Genomic DNA, 17,145 nt, shown 5'->3' on the forward strand with positions numbered 1-17,145 from the left:
TCGTGCGTGCAGCCGGCTCTATCGAATTATTAGACGTTGTCACGTTAAAAACGTGCGGTTTATTTTTAATCCAATCATCATCATCATCATTATCAACCCATCGCCGGCTCACTACTGAGCACTGGTTGCTGGCTAAGTGCGGATTGGCTGACTTCACACACCTTTGAGAACAGTCGGTAGGTATGTATTAGTTTCAGGCATCGCATGTATGTAGGTTTCCTCACCATGTTTTCTTTTTATTTAATCCAATACACTACAAATACACATGCTAACTATCATTTTCATGACTCAATTGGAAAACATTTTACCAAAAATATAATAAATAGCAGACGAGAAATATATTATTAGTAAACATCGCCCCTCTCTTCCGATTTATCGGCCCCAGTGATCCATGAAGTGGAAAGTGATGCGTCAACAACACAATCACGTATCCACTTAGAAGCTTAACAAATAGACTGGCACTCGGCGTCTTGCTTCTAAAATTATTATTATCTAGCAGACGAGATTGCGAGATTATCGATAAAAGCAATAGAACTGAATTTTTCATCTTAACACGCTCTTCCTTCTTTCGTGTTTATTTATAAACGGATTCGTTTTAGTTGTAATTACTTTACTTAATTAATTTTCACTATGTATATAGTATTATAGTATAGTACTCTAGTATCTGCTAAAGATTTTTTTCTCAGTGCCTCGCTGAATGGCTAGGCTTAGTTGTTGAGCTAAATAAACTTTTGGGTCACCTGATGCGTAGGTAGATCAGGTTTTTGTGATAAAGCTTTAGTGTCCGAATTCGCAAAGGTCAAAATATAACAATTTGGAATTACCTATTTGTTACGATAAAAAGGTTTCTAGGTACTTATCACAAAAAAATAATCAAGCTGTAACATATTGTGTTAATGATTATACATATTATAAATGGCAGTCGTAACAGTGAGAAATACATACAAAACTTTCTACTTTCGTAAAACTAAAAGTAATTTAACTTGATAAAAGTACTATTTGCTAAACTAGTGTGTTTTACCGTGCCGTGTGCCGCTAATAAAACATTTAGTTATTCGCGTTCAACTACAGTTCTGATATCATTTACAACTTTTTACAAATTAGAAAAGTTTTAAACGATATTACCAGAGGATAGGTGATATTATCGTTTAGGGATGGGGAAAGTAATAATAAAACCATTTGATATTTTAAATAAAGGCAACAATGTAAAAATATTCGCTGTGATACTCACGGCTAGACTCATTGGATAAATTGGTATATAATAAAGTCTGAAATGGCCATTAGGAGTTACAAAACATGTTTATATTAGTAAAATTAATAAAGTAATCCATGTTTCAATACCAACAGAACACAGTAGATGATCTTACAAACTGGCCTGGAGTTAATAACACAACCGTACCTACTGTTAAATATAAAACTTAAGCTATTAAATGATTATGAACTACCTAAGTACATACAGACTACATTTTTTAGAAAGAGAATAGCTGTTTTGAGAAGTACACATATTTTCTTTAAAAATAATGAGGAATTACCTGATTCTGAAAACATTATGTAAAAAAATTTATTGGGTCGGTTCAGGCAATTTTTGGTACGAAGAAGGAGTAATAAGAGATGATAATAGTATTTTTTACAAAATATTTAATCACGGTCTATTTTTGACTTACGGATTTATGACTCTATTGGAAATATTAGCTGCTCTAATTGGCGACTTTCCAGAGGATGAAAAAAGCGATTCCATAACATTCGCAGTCAGTCATACAATTGTAATGATAAAAATATTCTCAGTAATATCGAATAAGAAGTTGGTGAAAAAGTTGATTCGAGATCTCATAAAAGTTTGTGAGTTGTACGAGGAGGACTCCTTGATGGTAGAAAAATACAGGATTATGAAGATTAATATTGTTGCTTATGTTTTTATTGTTTACGGTTCTACTGCGTGTTTTGTATTTGAAGGCTTACGAAAGATGCATGTTGGTGAGAAATACTTAACACATTATTGAAGGCTTATCAAACTACTGTATTAACTATAGCTTCTAGTAGGCGCGTTTGCTATGAGATGCTAAGATGACTATTCGTTACTTCAAGAATATTTTAATGTTTCACAGGTTCGCATTTTGTTACTGTTGTAACATATTATCCGTCATATGGAGAGGATTCGCTCTTGGCTGTAATAACTAGAATAACTACAACTTTTGTTCTCATTATCATGATGCTAACTATGATTGTATCTGTAGACTGCTTTGCGCTAGCCAATTTGATAATTTTCAAATACAAATTTATTACGCTGAAAGGTTACTTTGAAAAATTGAAAGAAGATTTCGATAAGCTCCTTGAGACGGGCAATCCGAGGAAAGCGGCGGAGCAGTTGACGCAAGGACTTATTGCAGGCATCATTATGCACAAAGAACTAATAAGGTAAAAAACATGAAGAATAATTTTATTTATTTATATTCTCATTCTACATATTATTACTATTTTAAATAAGAGAACATGCTCCGAATTCACGGTTTTCAGATATATTCCTATACTTGTGCTATGAGAACTACCTACCTGCCAAATTTCATGAATCTAGGTCAACGGGAAGTACCTACCCTATAGGTTTTCTTGACAGACACGACGGACGGACGGACGGACAGAAAGACAACAAAGTGATCCTATAAGGGTTCCGTTTTTCCTTTTGAGGTACGGAACCTTAAAAAACTACCGGAGCAATAATAACCGTTGAATCAACGAATATTATTTTTTCTTTACTTTTATTGTAGGTATTCGCCGTGGAAACTGTTTGGACATGTCTTCTAATTAAATGAATATATTTTTCAGAATATCAACGGAAATTGACAAAGCATTTGGAACAATTTTGGCTTTGCAGTTATTCCAAAGTTCAGGTTCTGCGGTGTCACTTTTGCTGCAAATAACTGTAAGAGCAGTGTATTCTTCTATTCTATGTACCTACTAGTTTTCTTCTTTACAGCTAAGCTCAAGGCACATTGACGAAGATTCGAAACACGGAAAACTTCAACGCATCGTTTTTAAAATACCTACCAAATTCAAAGTAGTAAAAGTTTCAAAGTTAAAAATCAATTAAACTAAAAAATACTTTTAAAGTCAAAGGTTTGAATAATGTTCTCAAAAAGAAATAAATAAAATATTTTGGATACATTGAGGATTTGTTTTAGATTTTGCTAATGGTACCTAGTACCTACAGAGTCAAAGCGCAGAGATCATACTTAAAGATTTAGATACTACTCATGTATTTACATCTCTCGCTTTGTGCTCAAGAATTTCAAGGCGTGGAATGCCCTTCTGGCGTCCATATTCTTGCTACATATAACCTAAACACTTTCAAGGCAAGCTTGAATAGGCATCTTCGCCAGTGCCGTCACCATTTCTTAGCCTAGACCGCATCATTACTTTTACTAAGCAAGATTCTCTACAAGCTCGAGTCTATCTTGCAACAAAAAAGCTTGTGGCATAAAAGCAAGCATTGGTTCCTTGTAAAAAAAAATTAGTTTAAAAAAAAAGAACGAGTTACTGAGCGTTAGGTTTACGTCGATGTTCCTTGAGCTTTATGGTAGCCGTTGTAGATATTCTTTTGTATATTTTACTTTGAATTTTTCTTCATTTTGTGCTTTTATAGCTTTCAGATCAGTTAACTCTTGTCGCACGAATGAAGATACTATTTTTTATTATAGCTTTATTCTTCTTACTGGGACTTTTTCTGTGTAACGCTGGCGACATTACTTATCAGGTATCTATAATAGTGAATAACTTGACTTTGGTATGCTATGCGTTTCAAACGAGAAGTACCTACTACGGCTACTATTAATAACTATTAATTCCTGTATTGTCGTTTGATTTAAAAATAAATGAAAACTGTAAAATACGTACTTAATAAAATACCTAAGTTAACTAACATTTAATTTTTGGTGACATATTTACAGCGATACATACAGCGATATAAATGTATAAACCTGTCAGTGGGTATTTACGAGTACCTTGTATCATGCCGAAGTTCTTCTCATTTGAAAAGTGTTACGAAATACCTACTAGATAATACCCGCAACTTCGTCGCATTGATTTAGGTTATTTATAACCCCGTAGGAAGTCTTTGATTTTCCAGGATATAATGATCCGCGTGGATTTCGGTTTTTTTTCAATCCCGCAGGAACTCTTTGATTTTCCGGGATAAAAAGTAGCCTATGTCCTTCCCCGGGATGTATCCCAAGTCTGTACCCAATAAAATCGGCTCAGAGGTTTGGCCGTGAAAACAGACGGACAGACAGACAGACACACTTTCGCATTTATAATATTAATATATAAATATATACCTAAGTATGGAAGTATGGATGGGTAGTGATTATCTTTAAGGGTGTTATTAACCAAACTTGCTAATGTATGGTTTCTTGCAGGCGTCTTTATTATCAGATTCGATATTCTACTGTGGCTGGCATTCATGTCCTTCCCAGTATCCAAGCAAAGCCCGACGAAACTTGGGACTGCTGGTATTGCAAGCATGTGCACAGTCGCAGCGTCCTATTGTGATGAAGGCTTTTAAAATGCTTGAACTTACCTACGCAACCTTCCTTTTGGTGAGATGTACCTATATTCATTTCAATTTATTGATTTCACTAATTGTTGATTCGCACAGGCTTTACTCGGGTCGACTTTCAGAAAATACCTACCTACGGTTCTTGTGAAGGTCTACGTTGAGGATATGACGCTTAATATTAGCTGGTTCTGATACCATGGAACTCCTATTTGTAACTTTTGACGTAAAAGCAATGACTACTAATTGTTTACGCCATTTTTAAACTCATACGCAAACAATTACATTCGAACTATATGTATATATATATCCTCTTTTATATTCCTCTATTCCTGTCCCTTTCCCTCTGCCCGGGGCAAAAGGAGACAGTTGCATCAACGGCTAAAAAAATTCAAGAAGTCAGTCTGTTATGACCACGCATTACGCATTGTCGCGCTCCCGCCGCTTTGAATTAATTACCTATTAATTTCGCAAAAACCCAAGTGTGAATTCGTCTCATTCAACAAAAATTGACTATGGTGGAAAAGTGAAGTTATTTGAAAACCAGTGCAGTGCATCGAAGAATATCCAGGTCTATCGAAGGAGTTAAAACCAGGTTAGTCTCGGGCAATTCCTACCCAAAATTTCCACCATATGTTTTGGTCCTTCTCCCACGGATATCTATCCTATCCCACTATTTAAGTATTATTTTATCTTATTTTATCCCGCTTTCACGCTATTTTACCTATATTTCACGCATTATCACAACTACGCAGTTAGCTAAGTACAACACGCCAGCGCCACGTACGTTCATTTACGCAGTTAAAGATGGCCGACACAAAAGAATTAGAAATCGAAATTTTAGTTTTAGAAGCCAAGCAACAAAGCTTTTATAGGCATATACAAAGTTTATACGATTTAAGTAAGGATCTTAGCGATGATTTAAATCGTAAAAACTTCTTAATTAAAACTAAATTAATAGATACATTGCGCAATAATTTTATTACCGTAACCGATCAGTTAAATATAGCGAATTTAAAAGTTAACCCGAAGGCTCGCATTAATTTTGATACATTAACTTCATTCGACGAGTTATATTGCAATGTAAAATCGGCGGAATCTAACGCATTATCAAAATTAGCGCAAAATACATCAAATAATTTAGATTTACTTAAAAAATTACCCGCTTTAGAATTACGAAGTTTTGATGGCACGCCAACTAAGTGGACGGCATTTTTTGAAAACTTTAGTTCGCTTATACATAACAACCCTAAGTTATCAAACGCGGAAAAAATACAATACCTCTTGGGAAAACTGTCAGACAGGGCGTTAGTTAGCTGCTCTGGTATACAACCAGTAGCAGCTAACTATGAAATTATTTGGAACGCTTTAGTAGAAAAATACGAAGATAAAAGAACTTTGGCATCGATGTATTTTGAACAGATTTTAACATTCAAATCCATTCAAACTCCCTCTCAAAACTCATTAGACTCATTTATAGACCAGTTCTGCTCAGCTCAGGCGGCCCTAAAACGGTTAGATCTTAAAGATCTAGCTGATTTTATTTTCACCCATATTGCCTTGTCTAAACTCGATAAGGAAACGGTAACGCTATTCGAACAAACTTATCGTCACGAAAAGATTCCATCGTTCGATTCCTTAGTACAGTTCGTCAAGGAACAAACTAAGATATTTACACTACGTAGTACGACCGCATCTACTACCAAACAAAGTTCAAAGGTTAACTCGCCCCCAATAAAACGCGCGAATAATAATTTCAAAACAACCGCCACTTCGTTTCACGTAAAAAATAATTATCATTCGGAAAGGCCGCAGACGACACAATTTCTCGCGTCATCTAAAATTCTCCCTAAATGCCCATACTGTAAAGATAATAGTATACATCCGCTTTTCAAATGTAATAAGTTTATGGAACGCGATCCTACATTTAGGGTGCAATTTGTCAAAGACAACAACCTATGTCTAAACTGTATTGGATTTCATAGTCTAGAAAATTGCAAAAGTAGGATCAGATGCTTCTGTGGTGCGTCTCACCATTCAAAATTACACGCAGGTATCGAACCCGCGACCCAAGCGCTCATCCAAAACGACACCGTTCGCGCTTCGTCGCAGAAATCGGTCGTGGACGCTGCGACTTATAACAAGTCCGTCGCACCAGCGCCGCGCGCGGAGCAAGCGCAATCTTTCATCGTACAACCCGCATTCAAAACTATAATGAAAGCAAATGCGCTATACTCGAACAGAAAAACTATCTTGCTACCTACTGCAGTTGTTTACGTTTTTAATAACAAAGGAGAACGTTTTACTATGAGGATATTATTGGATAGTGGTTCTATGTGTCATATTATAACTAAATCATTCTGTGATCGCTTAAACTTAAAAATTAATGCGTCTACTTCAGTTATTCAAGGAGTTGGCCTTTCAGAACTGAAAATTCAAGGTCAAACGCGTATCACGCTTCACTCACGCATAGATAATCGTTGTAGATACTCGATTCAAGCCCGCGTTGTCGATAATTTATCGGACAATATTCCTAATGAATTTATTGATTTAGAAAATTTACATCATTTAAAAAATCTACCGCTCGCAGATGACGAATTTCACACACCCGCAGAAATTGATTGCTTGATTGGCAATGAATTATTCCCGTTCATTTTAGGGAGTCATAAGGTTATGTCTTCTGACTCATCGGTAGTCGGAATGCAATCTGCATTCGGCTATGTTTTAATGGGAAAAGCAGACTGTCTCGCCTCCATCACTACTACGCCTCTAAAGGAAAATTCCTTTCACGCTTTCTCTAAAACTACTGAACCGAATTTAGAGGAATTAACGCAACGCTTTTGGGAACTAGACTCAGTTCCTAATAAAAAACATTTAAGCCCCGATGATACCGCTTGTGAACGCATATTCACAGACAGTCTCTCACGCGATATACATGGTAGGTATATTGTCTCGCTTCCATTCAAGGACGACCCAGCTGTACTCGGCCGTTCGTACGAAATCGCAAAACGCCGCTTATCTAATTTGGAAAAAAGATTGAATAGTATTCCGGAATTACGCAAAGACTATAACGACACCATTTCCGAATATTTAAATAAAGGTTATTTGAATCTAATTAAAAATCCTCAGCCAGGTCCGTGTTATTACATACCGCATCACGCTGTATATCGTCCAGACAAGACCTCTTCCAGAACTAGGATTGTCCTGGACGCGAGTTGCAAAACTGTCAGCGATGATAAGTCAAACCGCTCCCTAAACGACATTTTATACACTGGACCGAACTTACAGGCAAACATATTTGATTTATTAATTAATTTGAGATTATTTTCAATCGCTCTTTCGGCTGACATTGAAAAAATGTATTTTCAAATTAAACTTGCACCTCATGATCACCGTTACCAGCGCATCCTGTATAGGTTCGATACAAGCGATCGTATCGAAACGTATGAATTTAACTGTGTATCGTTCGGAATCTGTTGTTCGCCATACCTTGCTATGCGAGTAGTGAAACAGCTAGCCAAAGACGAGCGCGCACGCTTTCCCAACGCGGCCTTGGCAGCTGAACGCCACTTTTACATGGATGACTACGTCTCTTCTGTGCATTCTATAGAAGAGGCTAAAGATCTATACGACGAGCTCGTTCAACTGTTCAACGCTGGTGGTTTTAAACTAACAAAATGGATTTCAAACAGCACCCATCTATTAAAAGAAATACCTACTGATTTACACTCGCCTAGTATTGTACAATTTGATGAAAATTCGATCACCGCGAATACAAAAATAGTTGGTTTACAATGGGAACCAAATGCTGACGTTTTTACCTTTAAAGTAAACGCACCTAACGAACCTAAGTGCACAAAACGTATAATACTTTCAGCTACCGCAAGGTTATTCGATCCGCTGTCGTTATTAGGACCCGTAACCGCTTTATTAAAACTACTAGTCCAGGAATGCTGGAAACAAAATCTGGATTGGGATGAGGACGCTCCCTCCAGCATACAAGATCAGTGGTTTCAGTTACAACGCGAACTCCATTTGTTAGAACAGTTGCAAATTCCGCGTCACATAGGTATCTTAAAAACTACGAATAATATTTCACTGATTGGATTCGCTGACGCTAGCGAGAAGTGCTACGGCGCTGTTGTTTACCTGCGCGTCAGCTCTGAGGATGCAGATAAAGCTCAAGTCACATTGCTGTGCGCTAGGTCGAGAGTTGCCTCACCGAAATGCAATGTATCCTTGCCGCGGCTTGAACTTTGCGCGAACCTTCTGTTATCAAACTTGATCGTCGCTGTCAAGGATTCAATTAGTGAACGCGTTAAAATAAATCAAATATTCGCTTTTTCCGATTCCACGATCGCGCTTTCGTGGATCCACGCGTCACCGCATAGGTTTCAAACTTTTGTTGCCAACAGAATCGCCGCTATTAACGCTAACCTTCCAGCTGAAAACTGGTATCACGTTTCTGGAAAGGAAAACCCCGCAGACATAATATCGCGACCCATTATGCCTGCACAACTTTTAAACAATACGCTTTGGTTTCACGGACCCTCGTGGGTTTCACAGCCCTTCTGCGATTGGCCCTTAAACGCATTTACGGAAGACGAGTTACCTGAACAAAAGAGGCCTGTCTCGCTAATTACTAAACCATGTAATATCGAAAATGATTATAACTGTTTGTACAACTCAGCAGATCGCATGTCAAACTGGAATAGGTTCCTACACGCATGGGTGTACGTATTGCGTTTTAGTAAATTATTAAAGTCGAACGGTGATATAACTGTAACAGACTTGGAAGTGACTGAGACGTACATACTCCGCGTTATACAAAAGAGACATTCGTTTAACACCGGCAGCAATGCTTTGAGAAAATTAAACGCATTCACTGACACAAACGATCTTATACGCGTCGGTGGGCGATTGTCACAATCTGAATTAGGCTATTCACAGAAACATCCAGTCGTACTTCCCGCGAAAGATCGTATCGTACATCTGATTGTAGACCATTTCCATAAGCAGAACGCACACGCCGGACCCGCGTTATTACTCGCATTATTACGTCAAAAATACTGGATTGTCGCCGCTCGCAATATGGTTCGCAAAATAGTACAAAGTTGCAACCGTTGTTTTAAATTAAAACCTAAAAACACTTTTCCTATTATGGGGGACCTGCCTCACTATCGTGTTAGTGAAGTAAAGAGTTTCGTATTCACAGGTGTGGACTATGCAGGTCCGTTCTATATTACCCCATATCGCCGCCGCGGTGTTAAGTCGATGAAAGCATATTTATGCTTATTCATTTGTTTAACTACTAAGGCGCTTCATTTAGAGCTGGTATCAGATCTGAGCGCACAATTATTCCTAGATGCTTTTCGGCGGTTTATAAGTCGACGCGGCCCAGTTTCTCTTGTATTGAGTGACGGGGGAGGTGCTTTTGTGAAGGCTAACAGAAGACTTGATGAGATCCACGAGCTTCTGTCAAAAGATAAGTTTTTAGATCAACATCTGGCTGATCTGCGCATTCAATTCAAGAGAAATCCGCCCTATGCGCCTCATTTTAGTGGGATTTGGGAGGGTAATATCAAATCTGTCAAAACGCATCTGTCAAAGGTGATAGGTACTCAAACTTTAACTTATGAAGAGCTTAACACTGTTTTGGTTCAAGTAGAAGGAATAATGAATAGTCGTCCGCTTTGTGTGTTAAGTTCGGACCCATCCGAACCCACCGCGTTAACTCCTGCTCATTTTTTAAACATAACGCCGCTTAAATACTTGCCAGCCGAAGATCTTACAGATGTGCCGCAAAGTAGACTCAATCGCTATGAGCTACTTTCCAAGCTGGTACAGTCATACTGGCAGAGATGGAGTCGTGAATATCTATCTTCGCTCCAAAGCAGACAAAAATGGAATACGCCATCTCTACCCATACAAGTTGGTTGTATCGTTATAATTCGGGACGACAACTCGCCGCCTCTCAGCTGGCCTTTAGGCATAATTCAAGAGGTTTACCCCGGTAAAGATGGAGTAGTCCGTACCGCTAGGGTGAGAACTCGTACAGGTTCTTACGTTAGGCCAGTGGTTAGACTCTGCCCTTTACCACTTCAGTAAGAGCAACGTTTAGTTAAGACGATTTAGTTTTAAGTTAGTTAATTACGCTTACATTATAGTTCCTTTAATTTTCATTAAGCTATTTGCCTATATAAGTTCTGTTGCTTTCTGAAGGCCTTCCTTCAGCCCGGGGGATGATGTTTACGCCATTTTTAAACTCATACGCAAACAATTACATTCGAACTATATGTATATATATATCCTCTTTTATATTCCTCTATTCCTGTCCCTTTCCCTCTGCCCGGGGCAAAAGGAGACAGTTGCATCAACGGCTGAAAAAATTCAAGAAGTCAGTCTGACATGACCACGCATTACGCATTGTCGCGCTCCCGCCGCTTTGAATTAATTACCTATTAATTTCGCAAAAACCCAAGTGTGAATTCGTCTCATTCAACAAAAATTGACTATGGTGGAAAAGTGAAGTTATTTGAAAACCAGTGCAGTGCATCGAAGAATATCCAGGTCTATCGAAGGAGTTAAAACCAGGTTAGTCTCGGGCAATTCCTACCCAAAATTTCCACCACTAATTGTTTATAACAATAATCGTCAAGTGTTTCTATACGTGGATGTTAATTTTCTCTGCCTACATTAAAAGTAAAGAAATAAACATGTTTCCTTTGTTTTCAGGTAGTGCGGGGAACATACTCAGTTTTTGCGTTAATTTACGCTCAAAATCAATGAGTTAAACAATTTTTATGCACGTGAACAGAACCACTAAAGTCAAAATCAGTCACACTATGACTATAGTTGAGTAATTTATCCAAACAGGATATATTCTGAGCACATTGTAGAAAATCAGATCCCGCAGCTGATTTATTTATAATATTATGTTGATGGATATTGAAAAAAAAATCGATTACAAATAAACAAATCGTTCCTCCTTATAATATTACTAGCTTCTGCTCGCGTGGAGTACACAAATTTGAAATAACTTCAGGGATAGAATTTTCAAAAATCCTTTCTTAGCTGATGAACTTACGTCATAATAGTTCCCTGCATGCCTTTCAACCGGTCAGTCCAATAATTTGAGCTGTGCGTTGATAGATACTCATAGATCAGTCAGTCAGACAGATTTTCTTTTTATACAATATATAGATTATATACAATATATATATTATAATTATATAGCGGATCGCAATGCGTTTTTGAATCTTACTGTAGTATCTTTTCCTGGATAATATGAGACGATCCTACTTGTTAGAGGTAGAAAATTTAAAACGAAAATTAAATATTTAGGAGTTTTGTAACGTTTTATAATCCGTAAAGGTATTGCAAATGCATGGAAAGCTCAGTAAGTTAAGTTATAGGTAAATATTTAGGTTTTTAAGTTTAATTTATTAGTATTTATTTTTCACCTATGTTCATTCTATGTACTGTGTTTGCGCCTAGCTTATAGTCCCGAATAAAAGTATATATTTTTTTCTTATTTATTTTATTTATTGCCATAGCTACACAAAGCTTAAGTTTTTGAATATATGCATAGTAAGTAGCACAGTACCTATACTTACTAAAATTATAATAGGTATAAATAACATCTATATTCTGAAGCGTTGGTCATATCAGATTGGCACAGATTACAAATCTTCTTTTGGGAATAAAAACTTTCGGCCATAAAAGTATATGGGTTCGTCCCAATACTACGTCTATGACTTCCAATCTCTTTGTAGCGTGTCCCGAAAGCCGATCCAACCGGGGAATTACTTTTTCTCCCTCACTCAGTAAATTGAATTTAAATAAGATACAAACACTTCCAACAAGATTAAGCTACGGTTTCTTCAAGTTTTAATTATTACATAACTGTGTATTAATCGACAGGAAATTTTACGTAAATATTATATCAATATCCGTATCGTATAAAATACATTATTCTTATTCGTTCTGCACCTTTGCCTATTTACACTGCATAATGAAAGCAATTGCATAATAACTGTTTAAAATTGTTTACACTTCTGATCAAAATACTTTTTTTCTTCAATATAGACGTTTTGGTCCACTGAATACAAATCTGAACTAATTTCCAAGCCAAAACGGCATAAAACTGTAAGCATTTTATTTCGTGCAGTTACGTCGATTTGTTAGCCAGCTGCTCATATAAATAATTTCTACATTTCCTAACTTGGTTAACTGGTTGCTATTTGTTCAAAATCGAGTGTTGTCACTCTGATATAAGTAATATTGTTAGTAGAGGGAATATGGAAAGAGCTGTGCAAACATTTGCTAGAATAACGATGCTACACGACAATGGAAAGGTGACCTGTAGGAACATATATATTCAATCCCGTATACCTATTCGTAATCATAGCGTATAATTGATAATCATTTATTTACTAGATACCTAATATATTATGTAAGTAGGTATGTCAAGAAGTTTTGAAAATAGTAATTAGGGTTACTTCATTTTTATTTGATTCACATCTTGGTAGGCCGGTTTTAGTTCATAAGGCACTTTGCATACTTTCGTTCCAGTTCTTACTAATGTTGTAAAGATTTTTAAACACCAAAAACCACGTGAAGAAGTCGCAGGTATTTCTAGTGACAATATAAAATTTTGTGTAGGGGAAAGATCTGCCGATTGTGTCACTTCAGTCTTCAATACTAAATTCGTGTGAAGATGGGGTGTGTCAGTTATGTAATATACTCCCCACGTTTCCAACATACAGAGATTGTAAGATCGATGGAGGATAAATTATAAATTCATTCAACTTCATCAATAGACAGTCTTCCCGAGTTCTCGACTACATCTCCTCTCTTCACAAGATCAATAATACTTATGCATAATTTAACATAAGGGATTTAAATATTTATTAAGATCTTCAAAGCATCAAAGCAACTAAGGTTGAGTGCTCGTAGATTTTTAATAATTTATTTATCTCATATTGCACTATTACATCAGAGAAGGCTAGCCGATTGGCTTTTTAGACTACAAAGTAAGTTCTGATAGGTAGGTAAGTATATTTTCACAGGCAAAGTTGAAATAAAATGTGCAAGTTGATATCAAAAGCTCCGATCGCAAGGTTTAACCGTGATAACGCCCGCCAGCACTGCTCTGTACGTAGTTTTTTGTAGAGATGGAATTATAGAGTCCCCTAGAGTCGTATCCGCGAATTACATCAGGCATCGTTCGCGTGCAATGCGGAGTTTTCTTATCAGTCTCGGATTTCAATGTAAGTATGTGATACTTTTTTCGCAAGTTTCTTTTAGACTTTCGAAAAATATTTTAAAATATAGTGCATTTAGAAGAATGGAAATATCTAGCAGGTGAATAGTATATTTATTACGTATACATACATTTTAACATTACTAACTATACTTAAGAAAAGAAAAAATATATGTATTTAGATAATAGGAATATAAATATACATAGGTATTTAAATTCAACCATCTTTATGTTTGGCTCCAGACTCCAGTACCAGCTAGCCAAGAGAAGAGAGATATATTATTCCTTACCTATAATATTATAAACTAGATTAACTTCATTCTCTAAAGCTCGACCACTGAAAAGACCGTTAAGATCGGTAGTGAGGTAGTTTTTCGCTAGAGATGGACTTTATAACACTTAGTGTCACGGAAAAACAAAGATTTTTACGAAATTTTGAAATACCTACTCGTATGCGAACGGAGTCTGGTGAAAGTTCTGTTTAGCAATATCGTTATTTTAATTTCCAGGCTTGTTAAAGAAAGATCTTTTGAGCTCTCGCTATGTGCGAGTATGCAAATACGACTAGGTATATACTCATTTTTAATTGCGTCATCATAAAATATGCATTAAGGGAAGTTCATTTGCGAAAATGTATGAATACTTAAGCATACGAGTAGGCAGGATGTTGTGTGTTTCAAAGCACACGGGTGGTAACACAATAATTTTTCATGTTTAGTTATATTTGCATTCACCTGATGCAGATCATCATCAGAATTAAAATATGACTTCATATAGCACTTCGTTACCTTCTTCATTGTTAAGGGTTGTTGTGATCCTTGCAACGAATCTCTTTTAAAGTTACACATAAGCATTAATCACTAGCTGATGCCCGCAGCTTCGCCCGCGTGGATTGGTCAGATCCCCTGCAGCATCAGGATTGAGGAGTTGGAATCCAAATTTTTTATGAAACAATGTCGCAAAGTTCCTCTATCGATTAAAAAAGAAATGACGCAAATCGGTTCAGAAATCTCGGAGATTTCGGTGTACATAGGTAGAAAAACACAACTCCCTTCTTGAAAGTCGGTTAAAAAAGTAGCCTATGTTACACCCTGGTCAATCCTCTACTTGTCAGTGAAAATCCCGTCAAAATCGGTTCAGCCGTTCCGAAGATTAGCCTTTTCAAACAGACAGACAGACAGACAGACAGACAGACAGACAGACAGACAGACAGACAGACAGACAGACAGACAGACAGACAGACAGACAGACAGACAGACAGACAGACAGACAGACAGACAGACAGACAAAAATTTTAAAAACGTGTGATTCAGTCATGGTATCGTTCAAATAACCATATGACCTTAATATGTGGTAGTTATTTCGAAATTACAGACAGACACTCCAATTTTATTTATTAGTATAGATATAGATTAGAGCATCCTCAGACTGAGCAACCTCAACTTGATGCAAATCGAAACTGCTAAAATGGTTAAGCCTGGCCATCAATCTCCACTAAGGCACGGTTCATATTAAAGTGCCATTGATAGCAACAAACACTAGCATTCAAATGGTGAAACCCTCATGTCGGGTATGCATCAAGTTTAGGTAGTGCAGCCTTTCCAATTGAGGTACCGCAAGTTGAAGCACTGTCTCAACCCACGGTTGCATATTGGATATGAAGCTCACAAGTAGGTAATTAGCTTAATAAGCTACATTATAGTGTCAAGTATTGTCATCCAAACAAATATTCTGAACGGAATAAAATGACTTTACCTAAGTGATAACTTACTATAAAGAGCGCTGCAGGCAATTAGCATGACTTTAGACTTTAGAGTTTCTCGCAGAGAGGACGTTAATTTACGAGCAGTAAAAGAAAAACTAGCCAAGTGCGAGAAGGGCCTCGCTTTTTTAGGGTTCTGTATATAATTAGGTACGTTTTAGTCACACCTTACGTCATTTTCAATATTCGTTGTTTAAATGCAGTATAATATGGCACATAACATACTGAAATTTTATACTCCGAACTAGTTTGGTTTTGAGATAGATTCCGTCACAAAAATGGTCTAAAACTGTCTTTGTCTAAAACTGAGAGATAACTTTGACGGTTTTTAACATAACTATATTTTTTTAAGATGAAAAGAATAAAAAATATATACCTATTCATATTAATTAATGAAATCTAGACATAATATTCACATGCTAGGGTAAGAAAAAATATTTTTCGGCTCCTTTTTCGTTTATGGGAAAATGATTTGATTAAATTTCTAATTAAATATCTGATTTTGGGTTGGTTCTACACCGAACATAAAAATTTCAGGTTTTTAACTCATTTCGTCTACGAACTAGAGATCCAGGACACGCGGACAGACAGACATACTGACAGCAGAGTGACATCATAGGGCCCCGTTTTATCCTTTGGGTGCGGGACCTTAAAAATCTGCAAAGTGGCACTTTAATTTTTTTTGTCCAAGATATCCAAACGAGAGTTAACATTTTACTCGCCGTTGCCTATAGTAATTTGTATTCCGCAGGAATTCTTTCTCGTTAAAGTCGTTTCTGCTACGAGTAGTTCGCGTAATTACCACGTTCACCGTGAAAAGCTGATGATCATTAACCGACGCTTTTTGAGTACGTCCGTCCGTCCGATTTTAATTTTAAAATAAGCTGCCGAAATTTTTTGTGAAAAATGTTTATTTATTCAACCCAATTTGCTTGAGGTTTTTAAATTTTATTCTTTTTGGTACGTTCTGGTACCCCAGCTCTGTATGCTGATTCACTAACTCGGTGTCCAACGATGAATGATAGCCACTGAGCTCATTTGACATTGGTTGGTTGATTGCTGTTTCACTGAGTGACAGTAAAATGATTTTTGGTAAAAAACCTTCAATGGATTTAAAATGTCAAATGAACTCGGTGTCTATCATTCAGTTTTGAACACAAAGTTGGTGAATAACCAGCCCGAAGATCGAAGATTTGAACACAAGAAGATTTGAAGATTGATAGCTATGTCAATGTGGGATCACTAAGAATCTCCCATCAACCACCTTATATACATAGATAGCTCTATCACTTTTCCACCATATTATGACGTTATTAATATTCTCAGCATTGGCTCACGTACCATTCTGTTAAAGATAAATATAATCGATTATCATTATATAAGTTATATTTTACAGTATACTGTATAAGTATTTAACAGTATAAGTTTCAGTTATATTTGGCTTCAGTAATAACTACACATAACAAATTGTACACTCAACTTGATAAGCATTGTGTAAGTTTTTATAAGTAAAGAGCTTTTAATTTAAAGATTTATTATGTTAAATTACTTGTTAAAACTTAAGTAGGTAGT

The 17,145-nt window shown here is 36.5% G+C and overlaps 2 protein-coding genes and 1 long non-coding RNA gene across 3 annotated transcripts; 2 read left to right on the plus strand and 1 right to left on the minus strand.

The window, feature by feature from the left end:
- Positions 1 to 956: 956 nt before the first annotated feature.
- Positions 957 to 6,878, minus strand: LOC123874362. Its single transcript, XR_006797901.1, has 3 exons — positions 6,796 to 6,878; positions 3,708 to 3,718; positions 957 to 967 (listed from the first exon to the last, which is right to left on the minus strand). It is a non-coding gene; the product is annotated as an uncharacterized LOC123874362 (long non-coding RNA).
- LOC123874358 lies at positions 1,506 to 11,351 on the plus strand. Its single transcript, XM_045919645.1, has 6 exons — positions 1,506 to 1,974; positions 2,106 to 2,415; positions 2,821 to 2,917; positions 3,638 to 3,748; positions 4,410 to 4,589; positions 11,282 to 11,351. The coding sequence occupies exons 1-6, from the start codon at positions 1,521 to 1,523 to the stop codon at positions 11,333 to 11,335; spliced, it is 1,206 nt and encodes a 401-aa protein (XP_045775601.1). The 5' UTR covers positions 1,506 to 1,520; the 3' UTR covers positions 11,336 to 11,351.
- On the plus strand, positions 4,800 to 11,178 carry LOC123874354. The gene is made up of 2 exons (XM_045919635.1): positions 4,800 to 9,880; positions 10,388 to 11,178. The coding sequence occupies exons 1-2, from the start codon at positions 5,354 to 5,356 to the stop codon at positions 10,652 to 10,654; spliced, it is 4,794 nt and encodes a 1,597-aa protein (XP_045775591.1). The 5' UTR covers positions 4,800 to 5,353; the 3' UTR covers positions 10,655 to 11,178.
- Positions 11,352 to 17,145: the final 5,794 nt, after the last annotated feature.

Source organism: Maniola jurtina, chromosome 18, assembly GCF_905333055.1.
Source record: "Maniola jurtina chromosome 18, ilManJurt1.1, whole genome shotgun sequence".
NCBI classification, from domain to species: Eukaryota; Metazoa; Arthropoda; class Insecta; order Lepidoptera; family Nymphalidae; genus Maniola; species Maniola jurtina.